This window comes from Alligator sinensis, unplaced genomic scaffold (assembly GCF_000455745.1).
Source record: "Alligator sinensis unplaced genomic scaffold, ASM45574v1 scaffold349_1, whole genome shotgun sequence".
In the NCBI taxonomy this organism is placed as follows: domain Eukaryota; kingdom Metazoa; phylum Chordata; order Crocodylia; family Alligatoridae; genus Alligator; species Alligator sinensis.
In genome coordinates this window covers 4,918,413-4,944,131 of record NW_005841856.1, presented here as the reverse complement: position 1 = coordinate 4,944,131, position 25,719 = coordinate 4,918,413, and the positions used below count along the sequence as shown (strand labels likewise).

The following is a 25,719-nucleotide window of genomic DNA, read 5'->3' as shown; positions in this document are numbered from 1 at the left end:
TCTCCTCATTTTGTGGTGACTAATTCCAACTACACTTCCATTTTACAGCAACTGTGGATTTTGATATAATCTCTTTTAGCTAAATCTCTTTGCATTTCAACCATAAAGTGGTTTGAATCTGAACCAGTATGCAGTGGCTTTTAACTAGGATTTATCAACATGAATTTGCAATCAGAACATAATCCTCATGAGGCAACATAAAAAAGATAATACAGAACTACAATTATACCGCTCCCTTCAGAAGCCTAGACCCTGATCTCTGTCACACTAGTGAGAGACAAAAGTATGCTCAAAAAAAGTGTCATCTTCAATTTACCCCAGTATTAACAAGATGCAAGTCTGTCCAACCCCTTCTTCAATTAGTTGGTTAATTCATTTAAGCCATCTGTATTAAGAATACATGCTACTGAAGAGCCTGAGCCAAAGACCAATGGCTTTCCATTGACTTTAATAACAAAAGGAATAGAAGATGAATAGCTTTAGGGCAGGTCCTTAAAGAAGAACGCTATATGTATAGGATTACACACTAGCCCCAGTGCTGTTGCTGATGGAGTTGGTGACAGGACTGGTGATGTCAACAGAAGCAGAACCGAGGAAAGGAACAGCCTATATAAAAGAGCCTTAAATACTGGTATCTTGTATGTTATCTAGCAACTACATGAAAACCACTGTACTAGTTCAACCATGTAGTGAAGTTACATGGGTGACATACATCAGGTTTCTCTCCACACCAAATTATTGCCATCCGAAACATTTCTGGATCCATTGGGACATTAGCATTTATGTTGTTTAACTGGGGTGTTCTCTTAAGGACACAGCAAAGAAGCATGAAGAAACAGATGTGGCTGTTCAGGAGGGACTGCATCCGCTACACAAAAGAAGGTGTCAACAGAAGTCCCGTGATCGGCTCCAGGCAAGTGATCTGCAGCCATGCCCTCACGAAAGGGCATGGCTGCAGAGCACTTTAAAAGTGCTTGACCGTGCGACAAAATTAACTCTCATTACACGAGGGTTCAGATGAAGGTGCACCAAAGCAGAGCAGTTTCATTAACTTCTGCCAATCCCTGGCTGGTCTCATGCAGCCCAGCCCTGTCCCCAGTGTTGCCTTCAAGATGGGAGGGGGAGAAGGAAGGGGAGGGAGCTCGGTCTGAGGTTTCCCTCGCCTGCGTGGGAGGGTGAGGTGGGTGGATTGAAGCCTCCCTCCTCCCCCCGTCCTCCCTGAGGTTGGGGGGCTCCAATCCATTTGCCCCATCCTCCAGTGCAGTCTGTGCAATCCCCAGCTTGAGCTCCCTACACTCCCTTCTCCCCCCATCCCATCCTGAAGACAGCACTGGAGCTGGGGGGGGGGGGTGTGGACTAGGGGAGAGAGGCTGCAGACACAGCTGGCTCCAACATGAAGCTCAATCCCCACCCCCCCAACCCATGGGATCATGGGGGTGGGGGTGGGGGTGAGGCACTGTAACTCATGGCACTTTCTGTGAAGCACCATGGGTTACAGTGGGGAGTTGCATGTCTGTCAGCGCCCAGTGGCAGCTTGTTGAACAACCAAGTATCAGCAGGATGCTCAGACCATATGCATGTCCTGTCTGCCCTGATCCACTCTCCGTCCCTCCTGGACATCTCCCCGGTGCAGGAGTCTGATTTGTTGCCCATATGAACAGACAGGCAGGCCTCGACCTTAAGGCTATTTCTCTCGTTCTGCTTATGTACCTAACCTCAAGGCTCCAGTGGTGCCATACATTTCGCTTGCAGTAACCTTGCTCAGCTGACGTTTGGAGTAGGGCTTCTCTCTAGCAATTCTCCAGCTGTCTGCCAGACTGAAGTGCTGATTCCGTGCATGACTTACCAGACAGATGTGCCTACATTTCAGCTCTCCCCCTGCATGTACTATATTAGCAGGAAGGGGTGGAAATAGGAATTCTCCATTACCTTAATAAAAACAACAATGAAACAACCTTGTGTCCATAAAATGTAAGTGAATGCCTTGGGCTTAGTTATTAAAATGGTGACTGAATTCGATGTAGCCTCTGAGGCTTTGCATTAAGGTCCCCAATGCTAGTAGGAAATCAGTAGCAAAGTGATGTGCTTAGGGAGCTAGCAAGTTCAGAGACAAATTTGTCATTGTTCTGGTTGTTTGGATTTGGGGCCCCAGCTCTGAGGTATCTCTAGATCTACCATACTGGTTTTGCTTCAGAAGACTGACCCAGCCACATTTTCATATAAGCATATATTCTCATGACCAAACTGCCTGGAATGAACAAGAACTATTTGAAATCAATTAAACACCACCAGAAAACTTCCGCAAACTCCAAGACACTTATATTCCTGCAGATGCCACCCAGCAATTTGCTTTGTAAAATGCCAGCTAGATCACGAAAAGTGAGTAGGCTTGATAAATGAGTTGTATTATGCTAGGCTGCCGTCTTGAGCAGATGTATTTACATGTTTCACGAACTAATGTTAGGAGATAGTACATGTTACTGCCAAACGTAACATGAAATGTTACCAAACAAATGAAAGGATATTGCTTAAAAGTCTTCTGGTAAACTCCCATCATGCCGATGAAATGATTAGCCTGACATGTATAACAATTTCCCCCTCCAACCCTGACTTGTCCAATATTACTTAGGGTCATAGTCATTGCTGTTAACAGACTCCTTCCTGAAGCACAATGATGTAAAATACATTTACACACTCTACAAAAACTTTATATTACTTAAGAGATTTTAAACTACTATGGAAATACAAATCCAATCCTGGCCATGCTCTCTAAAACTTTTCTCTGTCCAGGTTAGCCTTGCTTTGGCCTTGCCTACATTTAACTAGACCCAGCTGCTCTTCATCCATGAGATAATTTTCTGTAAGCTTTCTGAAATTTCAGTAGTGGCTATTATATAGTTGGGTATCACTGCCTGCTTGCTGGTGGCTAAACACCTGGTACTTCATTATTTTCTCAGTGGCCTCCTATGGATTTTGCACAGAAGTGGGGATAGAATGGCATCTCTATGGGATATCCCTGCCCCACACAAGAAGTCATTACCTATTGTCACTCAAACTGCTAGGTCGGGGAGGAAGGGGATAATAAGAACCATGCTGAGCCATCAATACCTGCCATTATCAGGCAGTCAGGCTGGTAGCCAGTGTACCATGTCAGAGGCTTCAAAGAGGTAGGATTTCTTACTCGTGCCCCTGGCTACAAGGAGGTTGAACCCTGGCCATGAAGTACTCAGGATGCTGGTTGATGTTGAATGTTACAGTCAGCCGGTCACTTGTGCTCTCAAGGGTACACAGTAATACAAGCTAGTGTGAACAATGACAGCCAGCATTTTTGGCAGCACCTTTTGGACAGCAACCATACTACTACAATTCACGTCAAAAGAGCAGGAGGAAGAGATCATTGCTTGGCTGCATGTCAAACTTGGTAAATTTTGCAGACAAGCCTTTTAGGTACTACTCATACAGAAAAAAAAAGAAAGAAAAACAAAATGTCTCTTCAGACCTCTAAGAATACAACAGTATTTTTATTCACATTATAGGGGACAGAGGGAGTTTGTGGGAGGCTGTTTTAGCAAAAAACCTGTAACTGTTTATTCCACCATCAGATTATATTGCTCCCATTTCTTAGGATCAAACAATCAAAAGAGGACAACTGTCCATGAATTTTCAAATTGAAAGAGAATAGCTGGTTTTAATAGATCAGCGATGCTTTTGCAATAACTTCCTGAAAACATAGGCACACTTGGCACAAATGCATATAAAAGAAAATTTAAGGTCCAATGTTTGATCGCTCACTCAAGGAGATTGAATTGAGCTACAAAAGAGCTACAGTTCACGCTGCACTCGGTTACTCAAGAAGTAGAACTGCCAACTTGTGATTATCCAATACTACATTCTTTATGAACAGTCACATTAAAGTAGTAGTTGATCACCTATAAACCAAGAAAATATGTACTATAGAAATTTGTGCGTAACTGGATAATTGAGTAGTTTCAAAATATTAGAGCCCTTGCCAACATCTCAGGCACAGAAATAGAAGCAAAATAAATTGGTCAAGCTCTAATTTTACACTTCACTATATTCAAATGGGGGTGGGGGGGAGGAAATCAATTATCTTACCTCTTCCAGGGCCCATAATGAATCAACCACTGGCTTGATCTTCTTCTCATTGTACAGCATTATGAGTTTGTCCATTATACCTTTAATTAGGCCACCTCGGTTCTGCTTGAAAAGTAGATTCAACAGGGAAAATCCAGCAATGACTTTGTTCTCTTCATAGAGCTTGATAGGGTTCACTTTCTCAACCTGCCACCACTGAAAAGGAACAAATGACTTCAAGGTTAGAACAAACTAGTACATGCATGCAGACACCAACAATGCATCCGTACATACAAACACCCTTCTGAGTGACCAACGTGAGAATAAGGACATATGAATCATTCAGTTCAGTGTCAAAGGCAATGGGGTTTTACCAACTGTCAGCTTCTTCACGGTAACAACCTGTGTGCATACGTCTTCCCTCACAGTAGGCAAAAGCTAAACAATAGTGACTTGTCCCTCATTCACCGAGGGCTAAGCTATTACAGGTTTACCTCCTTGGGGAGGAGTGTGCACATGGGCTGTTATCACAGAGGAAGTGATGTGTGGAAAAGCCCTGGCTCGTATCCCATGAGTTCAAACCCTACATTTCCCATGAGACAAAGAATTAACATATCACAAAAGTTCTTTTAACATACAACAAAGCACCCAATAGAAAGCCAGTTACTTCAAGGATTCTCATAAGGATTGTAAGGAAACCGGAGATGGAAACTCAAAATCCACTTCCAAAAATCTTCCAGAGCTGCCATGAGAACATACGTATGAAAACTGGGTAGTCAAACACATAGTTATCTGATTTGGAAGTTGAGCAGAAATTTTTTGTTAGGAAAATTTAGACAACTGATAAAATGGATAGGTTGGGATGCAAAACTAGTCCAGGATTCCTCAACTCCATTCCTGGCTCTGCTAGTTTACTTATGTGATCTTAAGTAGACTTGGACTATTTTTTTAGCTCTGCAAACAGCTGTTAATTCTTTAACCCACGGCTCCTAAAAATATCAGATAACTTAGCTGCTGCCATTGGCTTACTCTAGTTCCTGCTGGAGTTTCCTATATTATTGCTTGTGATTTCTGAGCAAGCCTCTCATTATGTCTAATGAAATGATTCTCTTTCTTCTGGCTCAAGGGCAGCCTTATGAGCAAGACTCCCACATACTGTTTTATTCTAGTGAGCAAAATTGTAATTAAAAATTCTTGTGATTTTTAATAATAAACTATAGAATGCAAAATTAAGTAAGTGTAAAAAAGGCATTTACATTTTTATGAATGGCTCAGTGCATCACTTACATTTTTAAATTATTTCCCTTGATTGCCTTTTCAGCCTCTAAAAGCACCATTATTCTGTCCAGTATCCATTACAAAGAAGGTACTGAACCATACTGATTTAAGGCTTTTTAACATAATTCTGGACACATTGCCAATTTTTGTTTGAGCCTAAATAAGGTTTAAAAAAAAGTCAGAAGTGAACCCAGGGAATTTAGTTTCAGACCACAGTAATACAGTTTTACTCTTCTCCCTCAGTAGTTTGCATAAAATTGTGCAATAGTTTTCTGTTGGTTTCTTTTGGACTCTCTTAGTTTCAAATACAGGAACCAGCAAACCAACGACACTGTTGCTTTCTGCCAAGCCCTATGTTATGTGCTGGAGAAGACCAGTGCAAGATCAGACTGGTATTTCCACCGGGGCATAGCTGCACCACCTGATAAAAACAGGGGTGGCCAAACTTACAACACGAGTGCCATAAGTGGCATGGGCAGCCTGTGTGTGGCACATGGCAGAACAGGGATGGGACAAGCAGCACAGGCAGAAAGCAGAGCAGGCAGGTGGCACAGAGCAAGGAGAAGAAAGCAGAGCAGTGTAACAGGGAAGAGGATCGGAGGCCTAATTTGTGGCATGCAAGCTAGAAAGGTCAGCTCCCACTGCTTTAAACCATGTAGTATCCAAACCCTCGAGTTACCTACATCCACAAGATTGAGTGGTCCCTAGTAACATTTGCATTTTTTGAACCCAAAGCAAGGTAATGGCATGGAAATCATGGAAACAAAGCACAGTAGATTTGATGGTTTTTGGTTTCCCACAAATTTGGCCCCCCATTATATGTCAAAAGAAAGAGACTTGGGGGTCATCATTGACCACAAGATGAACATGAGCCTGCAATGCGATGCTGCGGCTAGTAAAGCAACCAAAACGCTGGCTTGCATCCATAGATGCTTCTCAAGCAAATCCCGGGACGTCATTCTCCCCCTGTACTCGGCCTTAGTGAGGCCGCAGCTGGAGTACTGTGTCCAGTTTTGGGCCCCACAATTCAAAAAGGATTTGGAGAAGCTTGAGAGAGTCCAGAGAAGAGCCACGCGCATGATCAGAGGTCAGGGAAGCAGACCCTACGATGACAGGCTGAGAGCCCTGGGGCTCTTTAGCCTGGAAAATCGCAGGCTCAGGGGTGATCTGATGGCCGCCTATAAGTTTATCAGGGGTGACCACCAGTATCTGGGGGAACGTTTGTTCACCAGAGCGCCCCTAGGGATGACGACTAGGTCGAACGGTTATAAACTACTACAAGACCATTTTAGGCTGGACATAAGGAAGAATTTCTTTACTGTCCGAGCCCCCAAGGTCTGGAACAGCCTGCCATCGGAGGTGGTTCAAGCGCCTTCATTGAACACCTTCAAGAGCAAACTGGATGCTTATCTTGCTGGGATCTTGTGACCCCAGCTGACTTCCTGCTCTTTGGGCGGGGGGCTGGACTCAATGATCTTCCGAGGTCCCTTCCAGTCCTAACGTCTATGAAAAGAAAATTTCAGTGTCAAAAATCTCTTTTTCTATGTAATCGCACATGGAGGAAGGAAAACTTAGGTTTTAATTTTCATTGGGATTTCTGCTAAATCTTTTAATTCAGATTGTTGTTTCAGCTCAAAAACTACCTCCAGTTGCAAGGGTCTTCATACAATACACAAGACAAAAGCAAAACTGGGAGGCTATCTGAGGGTGTCGCTTTAGGGGCTTTTATTTGTCTTGATTTTAGCTGCATAGGCACTTTGAAGTTATTTTTTCTGAGGAAAACAGTGTTGCTTTAAGGTGCTAATGAGCTCTTAGCAGATAGATTGTATGGTGGGTCTTTAATCAGTACCTTTGCTCTTTGTTTCTCTCCCAGAAAGAGCCACTTTTACAGCTGGTTGAACTATTCCGTGCAAAAAAATTATTTGACAGATTTGGCCTTTTTCTTGTCTGCAAATTGTCTGAACCGATTTGCTCATTATTTTTAACAGGCTGAGGAATAATTTAAGCTTTTAGTATGTTCATAACATCAATGAAAAATGTAATGTGGCACCATTTCCTGGATGTCCCTTACAGCATACTTTTCTACAGGGAATCTTAAATGTGAAGGTAACTGGACTTCAGCTGAGATCTGATAGTCAAGCATGTCACTGAATTGACTGTTATATTGACAGTATTTACAGAGAAAGAAAGAACCTCTGGGGTGGCAAGTATCTCCTGGGTCTGACATGCACACTACTGAGTAAATAAAGTGTTGTTTTACAATTTTACTTTAGTCTTATGTTTCTTTACAGAAGTTATTAGCAACCTGAACAGGTATACCAAACAGGTTCCTGTCTAGCTATCTAATCAAAAGAAAAGAAAAGAAAAGAAAGAAGAAAAGAAAACATGTCACACCACCTTAGCCTGTTCACGCCACTCTTCATTTGACCCAACGTGTGACGCAATACATTGGGGACGATAAATGATTTAATGGGGATGGCAGAGATGAAATAGATGCAACAAATGGGTTTCAAGAACGGGGGTATCTGAAGTACAGTGATTCAACACCACAACAGATCTCTACTTACTGATTTTGCAAAGCTGAAGAAGCTTTTTGTTTCCCCGGTCACCATGTTAGATGAACCTGCAACAGAAGAGCACGTACATGTGGACACCTCTCAATATATGCCAAAAAAAATGGCCATTTAACAGTCATGTTTATCCTTAGACTGGGGGCGGGGAGTGGGGGGAAGGGAGAGGAGGAGGAAATAAGAGCTAAGTAGATTTATTTCTAGTTGTTGAAAGGTTCAATGCATGCATGTCCTTTTATCATGGGAACAGCTAAGAAGCCCAGGCGATGGAAGCCTACATGTTTCTGAAGCAAAAGAAAGGTTCACTCTCATCAGATGACAGATAAGCTTTCATTTGTTTTTGTGATCTCAGAAATGATCCATTCAAGTTTTTCAGAAACAGGCAGGCTACATGCTACTAGGCATTTTGTTAACAAGTCTCTTAAATAATTCTCTCCTTTTTCTCCCCTCATTAAAATTCTCTCTGCTCCTATCTTTGAGCTGCTTTAATCATTACAGATGACATCCTCTCTTCTCTCCGGGTATATCTACATTGTAATCGGTGGTGCCACTGCAGCCTGAAAAAGCTACCTAGCTATCTATCAGGGGGAAGGCAACAGTGAAGACATGGTGGCATGGACTTCAGCCTAGGCTAACAGATGAAATATGTAATCTAGGAAAGTGTGTACAGCATATCTGGAAGCCTGTTCTGCCACGTTGTCATTGCTGTTGCCACCTGTGTGACAGCAACTACGGGCATATGACTACTTACGTGTTGCACTGAAGCGTAGACACACTCAGTCTGCAGAGCCCAAATCTCTTTAGCTTTTCTCCCACAGAAGTGAGGATGCTATACATTTTGCTATCAGTAAATGACATGGTAAGCAGGCAGATTTGCAGCAGAGATTTTTATTAATAACTAGGTAATGTAACCAGTGGTGCATGCTGGGGCTCTAGATTTTGACAGTGAGATTTAGCTTGCATTCCCGATTACCCTGGTGTCACACCAAAACTAGGTCCCTTCTGAGACATGGTCCCCCTTCTCAATGTCATTCAAACTCTGCCAAATTGCTTATTTTCTGCAGCCGAAAGAATTGGCTTCGAGCTCGTTTCTTCCCTGGTGCCAAATGAGCAAAACTAATCAGAGCTATCGAACGGAAGTTTCACTTTTGGATACACTGGAGAGGAGGGGGGAAATTACTATTATTTCTCCTAATAATCCTGCCTATGAAGAATTCACCTCCACAGAACTCTTTTGGAGGAAATAATGGAACTGAAAAACTGTGACGTGACAGCCACATCCACTCTTCATATTTCCTAGGAAGATCTTGGTAGCCTAGATGTTTTTAAATGGTGTTTTCATGCTTCCTGAGACAGATGGCAAAATCTGTATATTTGGATCCTATCTCTAGCCTTTTTATGATGGTCACTCACCATATAAAATGTAAGTCCCCAGTGGTTTGAGGAGGCTGAGGCCTTTTCCAGTATTTTCTCCACACAGACAATCCAGAACAATATCAACTCCTTCTGATGAGATTCTAAAGACAAAGGACAACAAATGCTGTATTTCAGCAGGACTCAAAGCATTGTCTCAACTTGCACTGTCTACATAGCAGCAAATGGTGCTTCGGCAGGTTAGGGAGGAATCTAAGGCTAGGATTTTCAAGAGGGATTGACAATTTTGAGAGCTTCATCTATAAGTATCCCAACCCAAGACATTTTTAATTGGGCCTTATTTTCAGAGAGAGTTGAGCATTCAGAGTCTGAAAATCAGGCATCTCCGCTTGTACAACAAAAATGCTGCTGCACTGAAAAGAATCGTGTCACTTTTGACTAACCTGACCAAAGGTATTGATCCTGCCATACTCAGTCATGCTGTGATAACTAGTAGCTTACCGAACAATTAAACCTGTTGAAATTCATAGAGCTACTTGCACAGAAATGTATAAGGCAAAGCAAGTCAAGATATCAGAATTTGGCTCCAAAACTAGCACATCACAATAAGGTGACATAAGTAATAAGATGAAAAGTATTCAGTAAACGTCATAAGTACACTTTTTTCTATGTTATATTATAATAATAGCCGTTTCCTCTTATGTTAGCAGTTCTGTGCAGGAAGATTTAGTGACTTCTAAAAGATTTTTTTTTGAAGATTATTGAAAATAACTAAAAAAAAAAAAAAAAAAAAAAAGTCATGGCAGATATGGAAAAAGAAGGAAGCAGATGTGTGAAATAGGAGTAAAAAGCAATAAAAATTCTATTTATTTCCTGTCAAAAGTGAAGTATAAATAGGGCTACTGAGGAATGCCCAGCCGCTCTGCCACTGCAGCATCAAGCTGCTCCAGCTTTCCCCATAGGGAGTGCACCCTGGGGTAAGTGGCACAGGTGGAGCCCCCGCCCCGGCAGCCTGGTGCCTGAGCTGGCAGCCCCGGGAAAAGTGCCGGTGAGCCACATGCAGCTTGTGAGCTGTGGTTTGGCCACCACAGCAATACAGCTTTGCCTTGTTGTGCAACTTCAAAGGCAGCAGAGAGGCCTTCATGCTCCCAGATGTACTGTGCTCAGTAGTGTTTGAGGGAACATAAACATCGTGCGGGTGACATTGGATCATTTGGGCTCCAACATTTTGAGGGCATTCCAAAGGTAGGTTGGGAAGGTAATCTTTTGCTTGATTAGCAAGAGGGTAAGCCCAACTGTCCAAAACAGATTCAAAAACAAAAAGGGGAATAATTATGAATTTTGGGGCTTCTAATGCATTCTCACATACAGGACAAATCGAGTCCTTGGTGATTAAAACCACATGGAGAAATACTGTGGTCCCTCACTAGTATGTAGCAAGACCCATAGGGACAACAGCTTAAGAATTTTGAACTTTCCGACATTAACTTTAAATATCTGAGTTTTCAATTTGTCTTTAAAACATGGGCTTAACAGTTCTAGTAACTTGGTTAGTCAGAATATAACTCTACATTGTAACCTAGATAAAGATTTAGGCTGCATATTAAAACAGTGTTTTAACATTATACCCTTCCCTCCATGATGTCCTTACCCAACTAAACATGGTTTTTTAAACATGGCCCAATTTACTGGGCAAGGAGGAGCAATTAGTGACAGAGAGGGGAGACAAGGCTGAGCTATTCAATGAGTTTTTTGCCTCGGTGTTCCTGAACAGGGCTCAAGGTAAGTCTCCTAATGGGTTCTTAGATGGGCATCAGACAGACACCAGCCCACCAACTGTCGACACTGACTTGGTGCAGAGTCACGTGGATGGACTGGATGTGTTCAAGTCAGCAGGCCCAGATGAGCAGCATCCGGGAGTACTGAAGGAATTGGACGGTGTCATAGCAGAACCCTTGGCACGGCTGTTTAAGCACACATGGCACTTGGGTCACGTCCTGGAGGACTGGAAAAGGGCCAACGTGGTCCCTATTTTCAAGAAGGGGAGGAAGGAGGATTCAAGTAATTATAGGCCGGTCAGTCTCACCTCCATCCTTGGAAAGGTCTTTGAAAAGATTATGAAGGATCATATTTGTGGGAGTCCAGTGGGAAAAATAATGCAGCAGGGAAACCAGCATGGATCTGTAGCAGGTAGATCATGCCTGACCAATCTGGTTTCATTTTATGACAGGGTCACAAAATGCTCAGATGCAGAAGTAGAAGTGAATGTTGTTTTCTTGGACTCTAGCAAGGTCTTAGATACGGTATCTCATCCCAGTCTCATAAATAAATTAAGAAGTTGTGACAGAGGTTTACATGGTCTGGTGGGTGGCAAATTGGCTTAGTGGTCGTACCCAGAGAGTGGTAGTAGACGGGTCGGTATTGACCTGGAAGGATGTGGTCAGTGGGGTCCCGTAGGGTTCAGTCCTTGGACCTGTACTCTTCAATATCTTCATCAGTGACTTGGATGTGGGTGTGAAGTGTACTCTGTCTAAGTTACAGGATGATACTAAATTGTGGGGTGAAGTGCACACTCCGGAGGGTAGGGAACAATTGCAGGCAGATCTGGACAGGTGAGAAAAGCGGGCAGTACACAACAGTATGCAGTACAACAAGGACAAGTGTGAAGTGCTGCACCTAGGGCGCAAAAATATCCAGCACACTTACTGGCTGGGAAGTGACCCTCTTAGCAGCACAGAAGCAGAAAGAGATCTCGGAGTCATAGTGGACTCGAAGATGAACATGAGTGGTCTGTGTGATGAAATCATCAGCAAAGCTAAACGCACTTTATCATGCATCAGCAGATGCATGACAAATAGATCCAAGGAGGTGATACTGCCCCTCTATGCGGCATTGGTCAGACTGCAGTTGGAGTACTGCGTCCAGTTTTGGGTGCCGTACTTCAAGAATGATGTTGATGGGTCCAGAGGAGGGCCACTGGTTAGGGGCTTACAGGACAAGTCCTATGAGGAGAGACTGAGAGACCTGGACCTCTTCAGCCTCTGCAAGAGAAGGCTGAGAGGTGATCTTGTGGCTGCCTACAAATTAATTAGGGGGGGCGCAGCAAGGGATTGGAGATGCTCTGTTCACCAGGCAGCCTCTTGGGGTAACAAGGGACAATGGTCACAAACTGACTAGAGAGTGGATTTAGGCTAGATATCAGAGAAAACTTCTTCACGGTAAGAGTGGCCAAAATTTGGAATGGACTTCCAAGGGAGGTGGTGCTCTCCCCTACCTTGGGGGTCTTTAAGAGAAGGCTGGATAGGCATCTAGTTGGGGTCATCTGACCCCAGCACACTTTCCTGCCTAGGCAGGGGGTCGGACTTGATGATCTGTTGAAGTCCCTTCTGACCCTAACATCTATGAATCAATCCACAGTGACTAACCTAGACATATTAGCCGACAGAAATCAAGTTTCAGAGAGGACTATCCATTTGGTAGAAGAATCACTGCAGTTAAACCTAACTTCTGACCTCATCCTCATCAAAAAGCAATTGATACTTGTTGGGTATCTTTCTCATGGACTTGAATGGTGCATACTTTTCATCCTGGTGTGATTATACTTTGCACAACAAGGGAAGATACTTTTGCTACTCTTTGTTCTTGATATGCTGCTTCAGCATTTGTCCAGGCAAAATAAGGGGCAACAGGGGTGGAGGAGCAATAGTGGATCAAATTCTCCTCGGAAAGCCTGCATTTATCGGTCATTGTGTGGATACGACTCAAATTTGGATTTCAGATCTATTAGGCACCTTCAAAGAGTCGACCTTAAACAGAAATCAATAGAGCCATCCATGTGAATCCAAGGCTAGGATTTGACCAGAATTAGTGCAGTAGAGGACTGAAAAAGTTACTATGATTTTAATAAAATGAATCTAGTTGACAGCTTGGTATCTGGAGCTTAAGGAAACTGCTAATTTCTCTAAGATTCCTCAGTCGTGATTTTGAACTTCTCATCACAAATTATACCAGATCCTGATATTCTACTCCAAAACCAAGTAAATAACCCCATCACTCGTAAATTCTTGAATCATGCTCCTTAATTAAGCAATTATGCAAATCACTGGTGCAGTTGTTATTGGATAATTACTACCTTGAAACTATAAAAGGCATAAGGTGCAGTCAACGGAATCTAATCCCCAAGAGCTATGATTAGCTTGCGCTGACCATACCTTCCCCAAATATCTAACTGCAATTAGAAACAAGTCAAAGGAAAGGTAAAGCAGTATGGTCTATAATACACTTTTAATTTTCCTCAGAAAAAAGCAGGACAGCACTCTCAGGTCCACAGGAAATAGTGTAGTCATAAACATTTCACTGGTTTCCTTAATAGCATAACACACAGGCACTGATGATTTGTGTGGGCTAACAATTTTTTCTGCATATAGGCTGTGTGTAGAGCTTTCATTTTGAAAATGCATGATGACTAATTTGCCCTTTCAGAATGTAATCAAGACATTCAACAGTGACTTTATTGTACGTATCATTCACGTCATTGATACGGACACAAAATGTCTTTGAAGTAGAGCTACAGACATCGGACTATTATATCTGGCCTAAAGTTTCTGCTGTTCCCCCCACGCCACACAACAGAAAAAATACAGTTCCTGGAAACATCAAAGGTTTTTTAATTCTGCTTTGAAACTAACCCCCCCTGCAAAAAACCAAAAATAACTCCTCCGAATCCTGGTATTTCTTGTGGCATAAAAATGCTATTTTCTCAGGCTGACCTACCATACTTACCACCTGATAAACCATTCACCACTTTGCTGTTCTAGTTGTGGCAAACAATAAAAAGTTATAATGTGCAAGTATGACGTTATTTGCTTCAATGCAAACAGTTGTCAAATTGCTCTCACATGATTATCCACCTACCCTCTGGACCGATTATAGAGAAAAGCCTACTCGTAAGAAAAGTAAACCGAATATCCCAAACTACTTCTGTGCACGATACTCCAAAGAGTAAAGTCTTCTGTAACTGAGTCTCGCTATAGTAATTTCTTGGGTTTCCAGCCGTCATCACCTACCAGAGCAGAGTGCAGCATTCCAAAACCATTATTCTCCTCTGGTGGCACCAAGGAGAAGTATCTCATGTCAAGGTTAGGCCTAGTTTCCCGTGTTATTAAGACAACTCTATTCAGGTAAGGGGTGGCAAGCTCCTAAGCTTGCTGCAGAAACTGGAAGGCTGACAGGTCAACAGCAGATACTGCCCAGAAGGGGTGGAAAGTCTCAGGTATCTGCAGGTTCCTCCTCCAACAGCTGCTAAGAATGAAACAAGCCCCAGGCATCACTCCTGGGTTGAAGAAGCAGCAGGGATCTCTTTGCCAGGCAACTCCTCTCCTGTTACAGTGCATCTCCACATACAGCGACATTTCCTTGCAATTGAAAGACAAGGCTTTTCTTATGGGCCTGAATTGGTTGTCACTGAAATTAGATGGGGCGGGCAAAATATGGCCCATGGGTGGAGAGACTGTCTGGCCTGCGGTGGGTCCCTTGGTCCTGCCTGACCCAGATGCTGTCTGGTCCGTAGCATGTCCTGCCATCCCTTGGGCGCACAGTGGGGCTCGGGCAGCTCTGCAGCTGGACTGCCTTTCTAGGCATCCCAGGTAGTGGCAGCTCCATCTGGCTGCTGCTGGCCCCAGCCCTGTGGTGCTGGCAGGGACCTGCGCGCTCAGCCCTGACCCCAGCCCACTCCAGACTCGGCCCAGCAGAGCAGACTGGCTGGAACCTGCAAGCACGGCCCTGACACGGCCCACCCCGTACCGCCCGCCCACGCCGAGCGGCAGCAGCAGCGGTGGTGGCTGGGAAGAAGCTGCTGCTCAACACAGGGAAATAGCAACCCCTCCCCTTTGCTGCTGCCAGGCCCTTCTTGTTGCAGCTGCCCGGAGCCTGCACCTGGACTGCCCTGTGGCTCCTGTGCGCTGCCAGCACTGCCCCACTGGATGGCCCAGAGGTAGCAGTGGAGAGGAATGGCAGGGCAGCCTGGGTGTGGGCTGCAGGCAGCTGCAGCAAGAAGGGACCAGCAGTGGGGAAAGACAGCGCTTTTCCCCTGGGCCCAGCAGCAGCTTCTGCCTGGCCACTGCGACTGCTCAGCATGGCCGGGCAGTCCGGAGCAGGCATGGATGGGCCACAGTGGGGGCCATGCATGTGGGCTCCAGCCAGTCTGGAGCTGGTCTGCTTCGCTGGGCTGAGTCCAGAGCAGGCATAGGGTGGGTTGGGGTCTGGGCAAGTGGTGGTGGCAGCCAGAAGGAGCCACCACTGCTGCCTGGGCTGCCTAGAAAGGTGGGGCAGGGGGGTGCCGACTGGTCTGTACCAGCTCCCCAGAACTGCCTATGTGGCCCATGGGCCCAAATATTTGCCTGCCCCTGAATTAGATAGTCTGGCCATTGGCTTTATTGGGTGCTAATGGGCACTTGGGGAACAGTACCCCAGCACAAGAAAGTGCTGTCACTTCTGAGATGACTGACAGGTGTGGTTTAAGAACTCAACTGTTTAAGATGAAAGTGAGGGATAGCCTATACCCAACTGAAAATGCAGAAACCACTTGTGCCATCACGGTAGAATAATTCACCTGTTTTTTTAGATGAGAGCTGAAGATCTTCAGCAGACAGACAATGATCAACACTCTTCCAACACCTGCCTGCCTGGAGTAGATGACCTTGTGAGGTTCCCTCCAGCCTTACTTTCCTACGAACCTATGAATAGCTGCACTTGGGTCTCCTTTCCAAGTCCAACACCAAGCAGGGGCAGTAATAACTCAGGGCACTTTTACACTTGCTCTGGGGGTGGCAGGCTGTGGCACTTTAATTAGAGCAGCTCTGAAAACATCCTCCTGTGTCTTGTGTATCAGCATCCACACACTTAAAAATGGTGGCAGGGGCGCTTGGACTAAAGCTCATTTGATGAGCTTTAGATAAAGTGCTCCCACTGCCATTTTTAAGCACAGGGATGCTGATACACGAGACACAGGAAGGTGCTGGGGTGAGGCAACAGCCACGCTCCAGCAGACTTGATTAAATAAGAGTCTGATCCAATACGCTGGGATTCCAGTGCATTGGAGCAGCCTCCATGTTCGTTTATAGGTGCCCTCAGAAGCGAGAAAGCATAAGCTCAAAGTGTCCAACATTACCTCCTGCAGCTTATGTTTTCCTTTCCAAATCTGTTTAGGTTATCAGGTCTGCCAGGATCCCAACTGAAGGTACCACAAAAACTACAGCTTTTGCATACACTGATGCAACCTCTCTTCCAAAAAAACCCTATCTTATGAAAACCCTGAACAGCATGTTACCTGGGGATGGGTCCTTTGGGAAATTTCTGTTACAATAGTTAACTGGTGCATTCAAGAAATATATGTTATATTATAGAACTATAAATATTCATTTTTACAAGTACAGCTGAAAAGCAGCCACAGCAGTTTGTTTATTTTACTTTAAAGTCCTGCCAAATTTATCCATTAGACTCTAACAAGAATCAGACTAATCCAGAAAAAAATTCCAAGACTGCATGAAAACTGAAGCCTAAATGACCAGTTCAGGAGGCTACAGAATGACCCTAACCTTACAGCAAATTAACATGCCCCTTCCCTTCCTCCCCCACCCTCCTCAAGAAGTCACAATTAAATCCAACATTGTGGTAGCCAAATGTCCATTATTTGCAGTGTAAGAATCTAGACAGACATTCACTCCAGGAAATGTCCCCAGATTTCCAGTAAACTGAAAATCTACTAAAGAGCTGTTCAAGTCTAAATATCAGTTCAAGGTTGTGGACAGACAAAACAACTTCACCAATTTAAAGAAATGAGAAGTAGGACACTTACCATTTGTGAGCACGTGTTAGCTGATCCACTCTTTCACGTGCCCACTCTTATCCCTCAGTAAGTCATAGCTAAACTAGGACAAGTTATCCTGGAATGAAACAGGTGCTAACTTACTGTCATTTTTGTTCCATTTACTGTAGTATAGTGAGGACACATGAAACCCATCAGCTTGAAACATGTTAAATTGCTCCCTTTCTAAACTGATCCAGTTGTTTTGTCTATCCATAACCATACTTAATAAGCTACAGCAGAAGACCAGCATCAAAGGATATTATAAGAGATTAGATGCCCTCATTAAGATGTTTTCTCTCTTTCATTTATTATCTTTGGTTTGTGATGGAAATTCAAGAGTGAATGCCACCAATAAAATCTAGCTGATTGTAGAAGAGGAAGATACTTGTTTAGTATAATTAGCCCTTCAATAAAAAGATACTATGATAGCTCTGAGCTCATGGATTTAACTGCTTCCCATAGATAATCTTTTCCTGGCATTTTCTTAGTATTTAGCAAACTGTACCCAATCCCTGTGAACAGGGAACAAAACCTCTTACCGTTTTACTTCTTGGACATAGTCTGCATTTCTGTCAAACAAGTGAGTTACTGAATCCTTGATTGCTTCATGCTTGAAAGATGACGCTGTTCCAAAAACAGTAACACTGGGGATAGTTGAGCAGAGCTGGGCAACAGCTTGACCCTGTAAGTATAGCATCATGTTAGTCCATTTGACATGGGAAGTTTGTTATGCAATTTCCACCTATACATTTAGCCATAATGGAGGAAAAGCCAAGACTGACCACAGACAGTTTCCAAAACTTCTTCATCTAACTGTCAGACAATTCATAGCTTACCTGGTAAATGTTCATTCCAAGAGACACTCACAATATAATTTTTTTGACCAATACAAAGTTTAAATTGCACTGGAAGAAACTATCAAATATAATTATCAAAGGGGTGTTAGTTGAAGTGCATCAATTCCTTTTAAGAGATTCAAATTAAACTGACATCATGCCCTCTAAAAACTGCACGTCTGTGTAAAAGATGTGCATGTTTTGCTATCACACAAAAAAAAAAAAGTGTAATTTTTTTCTTCCATACATGCAAGAGAACCTACTTAAGCTTGCAATAGGAGACACTGAATACATGAGACAAAAGCACATATGTAAACACTAAAAGGACAGAGGAGAACTTGTCATTTGGGAGCTTGTATATGGTGAAATGATACAGGTGTGGTTTGGCCACTACTATGCCAATATAGTGGAGGTAAACTGCTTTAATTTTAGACCTGAAACAGGTTTAACATTACAGCAATTTATGTTCCATTTAGAGTAGTCAGATGAAACAGCTACAGCAAGTCAGCTCTAAAATGGTATAGCACAGCACTTTACTGTTCATCCACACTCCAATGCAGCATATTTAAAACAGGTGTACTCTATATGTCTTATTAGTAACACTACTGTGACATGTTTGAGATTGGGTGCCTGTGAAATGAGGGACAAGGAAAGACATTTCACACCTGAGTTTAGTTTGTCCCATTTGGAAAGGTAAATGGTAATTTTGCCATTTGGCAACAGAGGAGTTGAACCCATGCAATTCAACAAGCCTTTTTCAAAATACCTTGTTTTTATGATGATGTACCAGGCAGGTAGTACTTGACATTAGTTGCATCATTTCAGATTTTCTGGTTTGTGAAATATAAATGCAGCTGCTTTTCAATATGGTGTGGAATTTATAACACAATGGTCTGAATTGTAGAAAGAAAAGTCACGTAGCTCAGTGGTGGAGCCAGAACGAGGAGCAAGCGAGTCAGATAAAATATACCTGATATTCCTCCCACTTACCACTGTTAAATTCAGTAAAATTACCCCTGATTTTCACTTCTACATATGAAAGCAGATTAATCAAGCAGAGCTGTGCAAAGCATCCTCATCAAAACCAGTTTTTTCATTTGAATCTCAGCGCAAGTTTGCTGAGATGTCCGTAGATATTTCAACTGATTCGGGCCAAGTTTGGTGTGAACATACTTCCTTGGGCTTTATGCATGGATTTACAGTAGGCAGGAAAGTAGACAAGAAAAGGGCTTAAACCATGAGATATTTCCATCAAATGGTTCTGGCAAGAAAGCATGCATAGCACCATGGGTGCTCTTCATATTTTGCTATGCAAGTGGGTTTTTTTAAATGTCAAAAAATTGGTGGGGAATGAACCAAGAATTAACTCCATCTTGCAAGCCCTCTATGTAAACTCCCATCAAAGCCAATGTGGGTAACATGTTTCTTGGGCCCCTCAGTCCTGGGCCCAAAATTCATAGGGCCCACTACAAATTAAGGCTTAGATTCTGGAAGCAGCACCTAGTGGAAAGAAGCCCCTTCTATTCAACACAACCACTGAAACCATATGGGTCCATAGGTCTCGACTGGAGGACTATGAGCCTCATGTGTGGGCTCTGTAACTAAAACATTACATCTTTAGCTGCAAGCCACAGCCAGGTTTAGATGCCATGATTAAATGTAGAAAACTTGTAATTTTACAGGGCTGAGAAAAATGGAAGAATGAATTGTACAAACACCACATTTCTTGCATCTAGAGTAGAACAGATCTGGTTATCCCCAGATTAGGGATTTCTGGTCTTGCATGGCTGCTTTAACAAGACAAAAAGACAGGTTTATAAGCCAAATTGTGTCTCCAGTGGCACCTGTATATTTGCACCAAGGCTGGAAAGGTTTCAGTGACATTACAGGGGGTAAAAATTGGCACTGTTATTTCATTATGATGTCTAGCCGAGTCTAGCACGTACTTCCCATTTCTCCAGCTAAAGAGCATCATTTGTAAATGACATGCATGACTAGTAAAATCACCCACAGATAAATACATTTCTGTTTATTCAAACAAGAAATCCTGATTATTGATATCTAAATACCAGTCATCAGTGCTTGGATTTTATTTACAAAGGATAAAATAGATAACGCTGCATACCCTGGAGGTCTTGGAAGCCTCACAGATAATGCTGAATATCATTTTCAGTGGCAATCCTCTCTCCGTCATATTTTGTCAGGAGAGGTCAATAGCAGTAACTTGTTTCAGGGTAGGTACTGTACAAACTTAGCAAGGGACAGTTCAGAGAGCTCTTTTTGGGCTGGTATTAAATAGCAAGGGACAGTTCAGAGAGCTCTTTTTGGGTTTGTATTAAAAAGGCAGCATGGCAAAGGGTGAAAAAAAAAAAAAAGGAAAAAAAAGATCATCATCCCTACTTTACAAAGAGAAATTTCATCATGTAGGAATTCACTGATTTAAGGATGATCATTCAGGAAGTCTGTGGCAAAATTAGGATATTAAGGGGAGTCTGCTGAATCCTAGTTTAGTGTCTTAAGCACAGACCGTGTCCAGTCTCTACCAGCAACAATCATGTTTCCTCCAAGGCTCTTCTCTCCCAGAAATGTAACCTGACTCACTGGACCATATCCCTTCACTTAGTTCATTGTGGTTTGCAACCTAATATTAAATCTTGTGGTATATGCAAACGGGTTGGTGTGCCTACTCCCACATGGGCTTCATTCTCTTAGGGGCACTTCCGACAGTGCAAACAGTAGTCCAGAAGTTGGCTTGAGTGCCTGCAGCCTTGCTGGCTGGCTTTCATACATGCAAGAGCCAGAGAACCTACCTGAGTCTGCAATAGGAGATACTGGATGTGCGTGACAAAGAAACCAGCTGCAAACAGTCAAAGAAAAAGAACGAGAAAGAGAACTTGCCATTTGGGAGCTTGTGTATGAGCCCACTGAGAGCCGCTCAGCTGGCCCCCATAACACAAATAATTGTTATAAAAACACGTCCATCTAGCCTGCTATCTTGTCTCTAACAGTTACAGAAGTGGTTGCTAGAATGAGAGCATTGAACCAGACAGATCTAGAGCAAAGGTGCTCAACCTCTGGCTCATGGGCCAAAGGTGGCCCACAGAGCCATAGGTATCTGGCCCATGGGGCTCCCCATGGATTGGGAAATTTGGTGGCAGGGGAGCAGTGACAAAAAAATATGGCTGCCCTTCTCTGCTGCCAAATTTCCAAACTCCAAATCCTGTGCAGCAGGTTGGGGCCAAGTCACACCTCCCTCCCCCACCCCCAGGGCTGGATGAGGCCAGGCCACATCCCTCTACCTGATCTAGCTTGGGGCTGGGCCACGTCCCCATTCCTCCCCCACCCCATGAGGCCAGGTTGGAGCTGGGATGCCCCTTGCCCCACACTGAGTGGCCAGATGTGCTGTAACCACCCCATTCCGGATTGGGACCACTAGCTGGATCCAGCCTGTGGATGGCCTGGGCACTGCCCATCCAGCCTGCCAGACAAAACGGTTAAGGCACCACTGATCTAGAGTGATCTATCCCCTAGCCATTACCCTCTCGGGCATTCATTATTGTACCAAGGAAGAAGAAAAAAGCCACCAATGAACACTGGAAAGGTCAGCTGTTATAAAAGAAAAACATCTTGCATTTGTCTAATATAAGACTGTAGAAATTCCAGGAATTTAATTATATTGAGTAATTGTCAGGCTAACAGAACATGCGTAAGAAGAAATGACTGGTGGTACATCTACTGTAGATATAAGACTGACCAAAACTCAAACAGGACCATCTCTTGTCTATTTGCGTGTGCACGTTTGAAATCCAAGTCTGGATTCAGGTGACAATTTTATTATATGGGACTGAACTAAAACTACAGAAATATTAAAAGGCAATCCACAAAGGACCGATGAACCCTCTTCTCCTCCACTCCTGAACATACATCTATACTTAGCATTTTTTTTTCACTTATTTCAGGGAAGATCTTCTCTCTCACACACACACACACACACACACACACACACACACACACACACACACACACACTGCTGACTCGTGATCACAGTCTACAGGCTTTCCCCATGAAATGGCTTCAAGCAGAAGCACCTATGAACTCTGATGCCTAAACTTGGCCATGTTCCTAAACAGCACTTAAAATCTTATTTCTATTCCATTAACTTATTCTAGCACAAGTGAGACAAACAGTTCAAGCTTATGAGGTTATATGTGAGGTTAGTTAAAACAAAAAAATACTTGGAAATTTGATTCTGGTCCCCATACAGAACCTAAGTAAATGTGATGTGCATACAGCAGTTTTATAGAGGCTGGAAAAAACAAAACCTCATTCTCTCCTGACATGGAAAAGATAGAGATCTACACTCTGCAAACCTGTGGCTGCAGCAGTCTTTATATATGAAGCATGACTTGGACACTGGAATCAGCCAGCTGAGGGTATGCCAACCTCAATCCACATCTGCTTTCTGTAGAGAAGTCATGCTAGAAAAGAGCCTTGTGCTTAATGTAGACCTGAGAAGGGGCTTCGAGTACCCTGCCTGCCTCCTCACTTAACAGAACTGCATTAGTTCCACTGCTGTTTAGCCTTCTACATGGCTGTTTTGTGAGAGCTGACGTAGGCAGGGTTTTACCGCGAGTAATTCATGCGCTCCTAAACCTGCTTAGCACTTACAAAATCAATCATTCACAGCCTGCCATAAACATTTATTTTCAAATATGAACAACTCAAAGCATAACTACAGAACAGGTTCTTGCTTACTGAACCCAAGAAAAGACAACATAGAAATCCAATTCTCATTTGACAATTAATTTTACCTTTAACAGGACTGAGCAGTCTTTGGATAAAGTGATCAATTATTCCATAACTGCATCTATCATTTCAATGAAGCATTTCCCTGAAAAAGAGTTAATCTTCTTTCCAAAATCTGATTTTTGTACTGCTTGTCATGCAGAGTCCACAGAAAGTCTTCAGGGAAAGAATAACTCCAATTAAAGGGCCTCTATGGCAATGAGGAATCTCTCATATTGTACTGGGCATCAAACACTGGTGGGATGCATCCCCACAAGTGGGAGCGTGCATTTCCCCGGGGATAAACAGCAGCGGTACGTATTTGTGCTGCTGCTAGTTGTCCCCAGGTACATTCCTGCATGTGTGCTCTGGCACCCAGCAAATTGCCCTGGGTGGGGTAGGGGAAGCCGAGGCCAGTACCAGGGGCTGTAGCAGCGACAATCCAGGTATGTGGAGCCTGGGTGGCAGCCGGAGCCTGGCTCTGGTTTCAAGTGGCACATGCTGCAGCCCCATGTGCTGCCTTGGGTTTTTTGGGCATGTTTGTTTTTCGGTGTGCAGCAAATACATGCACGTGCAGTGCATGAGGTTTGTGGTGCTGCAAACCGCGTGTGCATGCATGTGGATTCCATTTAAAGAGATACTCACCATTTATAATTATCAGCATGGTGGACCCAATTTGAACATGGGATGGTTACAAAATTGAATACAATTAGAAATGCTTGCAAGAATTAAGTTCCAGTTGAAGTTTTAAGCCTCTACATCAGAGTTGGAAGCCTGTGCCAATCACACATGGGAACCAAAGAGAAACTGAAGACACAAAATTAAAATAATCACAGTATATTTTACTCAAGTTAGGGAGGTTGGGGGAAAGAGAGGGAAGAGCATGAATGGAAAAGAGTTTTTACTGTCAACCTAAATTACCAAATCAAAAGATGCTGTTGAGAACATAGGAACAGAAATTTATTTAATCCAGTTTTCATCTTGAAAGCATCCCTGGCTGCTTGCAGACATTAAAAACACACACAACTCCCCACACACCAGCACTTTAAACGCTGCGCACTCCTGTGCCGAGCCCAGAGCATACCCAGAAGAGGCAACGTGTTAGTTGGAGCCAGCTTGCCCAACATCTGTACAGATCAGGCACTTTAATGGGGCTTTTGTTAATGTTTATCTAATAGCAGATTGGATCAGCTATTACATAAAAGTGCAAAAAAGCCCCGTTGAAGCACCAATCTATATAGATGCTACAGAAACAGGATAAAGTAACACACCGCTTCTTCTGGGAGTGTGTGTGTGTGTAATTTTTTTTCCCTGTGAACAAAATGGGCCAAATGCTCAGTAGTACAAGCTGGCTAGACTAAATTAACAGGCACACTAACTAGTTCCAACCATGTACTTGATCCAAAACACTTTGTGAAGCTGGACTAACAGCATTACACAATAAAAGTGAGATTCCAGAATGAGTAATATGAAAATTAACTATTCTCTCATGTATTTTGCAGCCCAGAGATGCTACTTTTCTCCCCATCATTCAGATTCCTGTGCAAGAATCCTGTTTGGGACTGATCTGAAGAGAAGCCATTATTCTTTGCCATCGCATTTTAGGGCTATCATATTTGAAGCCAGATAGGCAGCAGAACCATTTATTTGAAATGTTATAGGATGCGTGTACGGAACAAACATAATATGGGAATTGACAGTGAGGATTGTACAACAATTTCTCAGCATCCAGGCTAAGGTATCCAAAGTGCAAAGAGAAGTCAACCTGTACAATACCCTATCTTCTCAAGATATCATTTTTTCCAATTAAACCAGAGGAAATTTGAAACCAGATAAAAAAAACTGAACGTGTCAGAGCAGTAAAACAAAAGAAAGAAACCCGGGGCCCAAATCTGATCATCATTACACCTGAACTAAGGGGATATCTTGCTGATCAAAGTGTGACAACAGTCATCAAAAGCTGCCCTGGTTTTGGAAATATGTTTTTCCTTGCACAATTGTCCGGTTGTGAACTATTTGACTCAACAGGTCTGAACCTCAGCTGCTGTGAAATCAACAACACTGAAGTGAGCTCCGGCTCAAAAAAGCTTATGCACTTCCAATTCAGCTAGTCTATAAGGTGCATCTCTGCCCTGCTTTCTGCCCGACTTCAGACTAACATGGATAACTATCTGTTTTATTATCTGACAGTTGCTTAGAATGGGATTGAATTTTGACTCAAGAAGCACCTTCAAGTCCTGTGGCAACGTAGCTGGCTTAGACCCACTGCAAACATTACAGCATTACAGCTGAACAATGCAGGGAAGGCAAGATTAAAATAAGGGCAGCAGTAAATAGTACTGTCTTTATGACCTGAAACAGCTGCCATGCTGGTTTTATTCTTTAAGTTCAAATGTGAAAACTTGCATCTTTAACCAACTCATGCTGCTTGCACTTCCTCCGATGTCAAGCCTGAAAATGAAGGTCACATCACAACCATAGGGTTGCAATCGATGCCTGTGTGTGACAGCAAACCTAATTTTAGCTCCTGCAAGATTGACATTTTAGTGCAAGAGACAGTTATTAACTCTGCTTGATGTGTGGAGGGCAAATGCTGAAATACTGCAATTTGCACCTTTTGTGTTCTCAGCAGCTGTGCAAAATGCGGGCAGCTAACGCTGAGGCGGCTCAAGGAGTAGGGATGGAAAAGACGAAGCAGAGCCTGCTTCTCCCTCCTTTCTCTGAAACATCTTACCCTGCCAGTTAAACTAGTATATCATGCGCACTAAATACCAAATTAGTATCCATTACCTTGCTTCGCTCCTCACAGGGAAATGCTCCCAAGGAGGGAAAATGCTAATGCTCTTCTCTTCTAGCCTTAGACGAAGCAGGGACTCACTTTTCTAGCCACGCTCTTTCAATGTGCCTTTCCCTA

The 25,719-nt window shown here is 43.3% G+C and overlaps 1 protein-coding gene across 1 annotated transcript in view; it reads right to left on the bottom strand.

The window, feature by feature from the left end:
- VAT1L (vesicle amine transport 1 like) overlaps window positions 1-25,719 on the bottom strand; it is an 85,124-nt gene that overhangs the window by 35,718 nt on the left and 23,687 nt on the right. The window contains exons 4-7 of the mRNA XM_006016428.3: window positions 17,724-17,866; window positions 9,357-9,460; window positions 7,941-7,996; window positions 4,117-4,311 (exon numbers count right to left, since the gene is read on the bottom strand). Of these exons, the coding sequence (XP_006016490.1) occupies window positions 4,117-4,311; window positions 7,941-7,996; window positions 9,357-9,460; window positions 17,724-17,866 (498 nt within the window). The remainder of the gene's footprint in view (window positions 1-4,116; window positions 4,312-7,940; window positions 7,997-9,356; window positions 9,461-17,723; window positions 17,867-25,719) is intronic.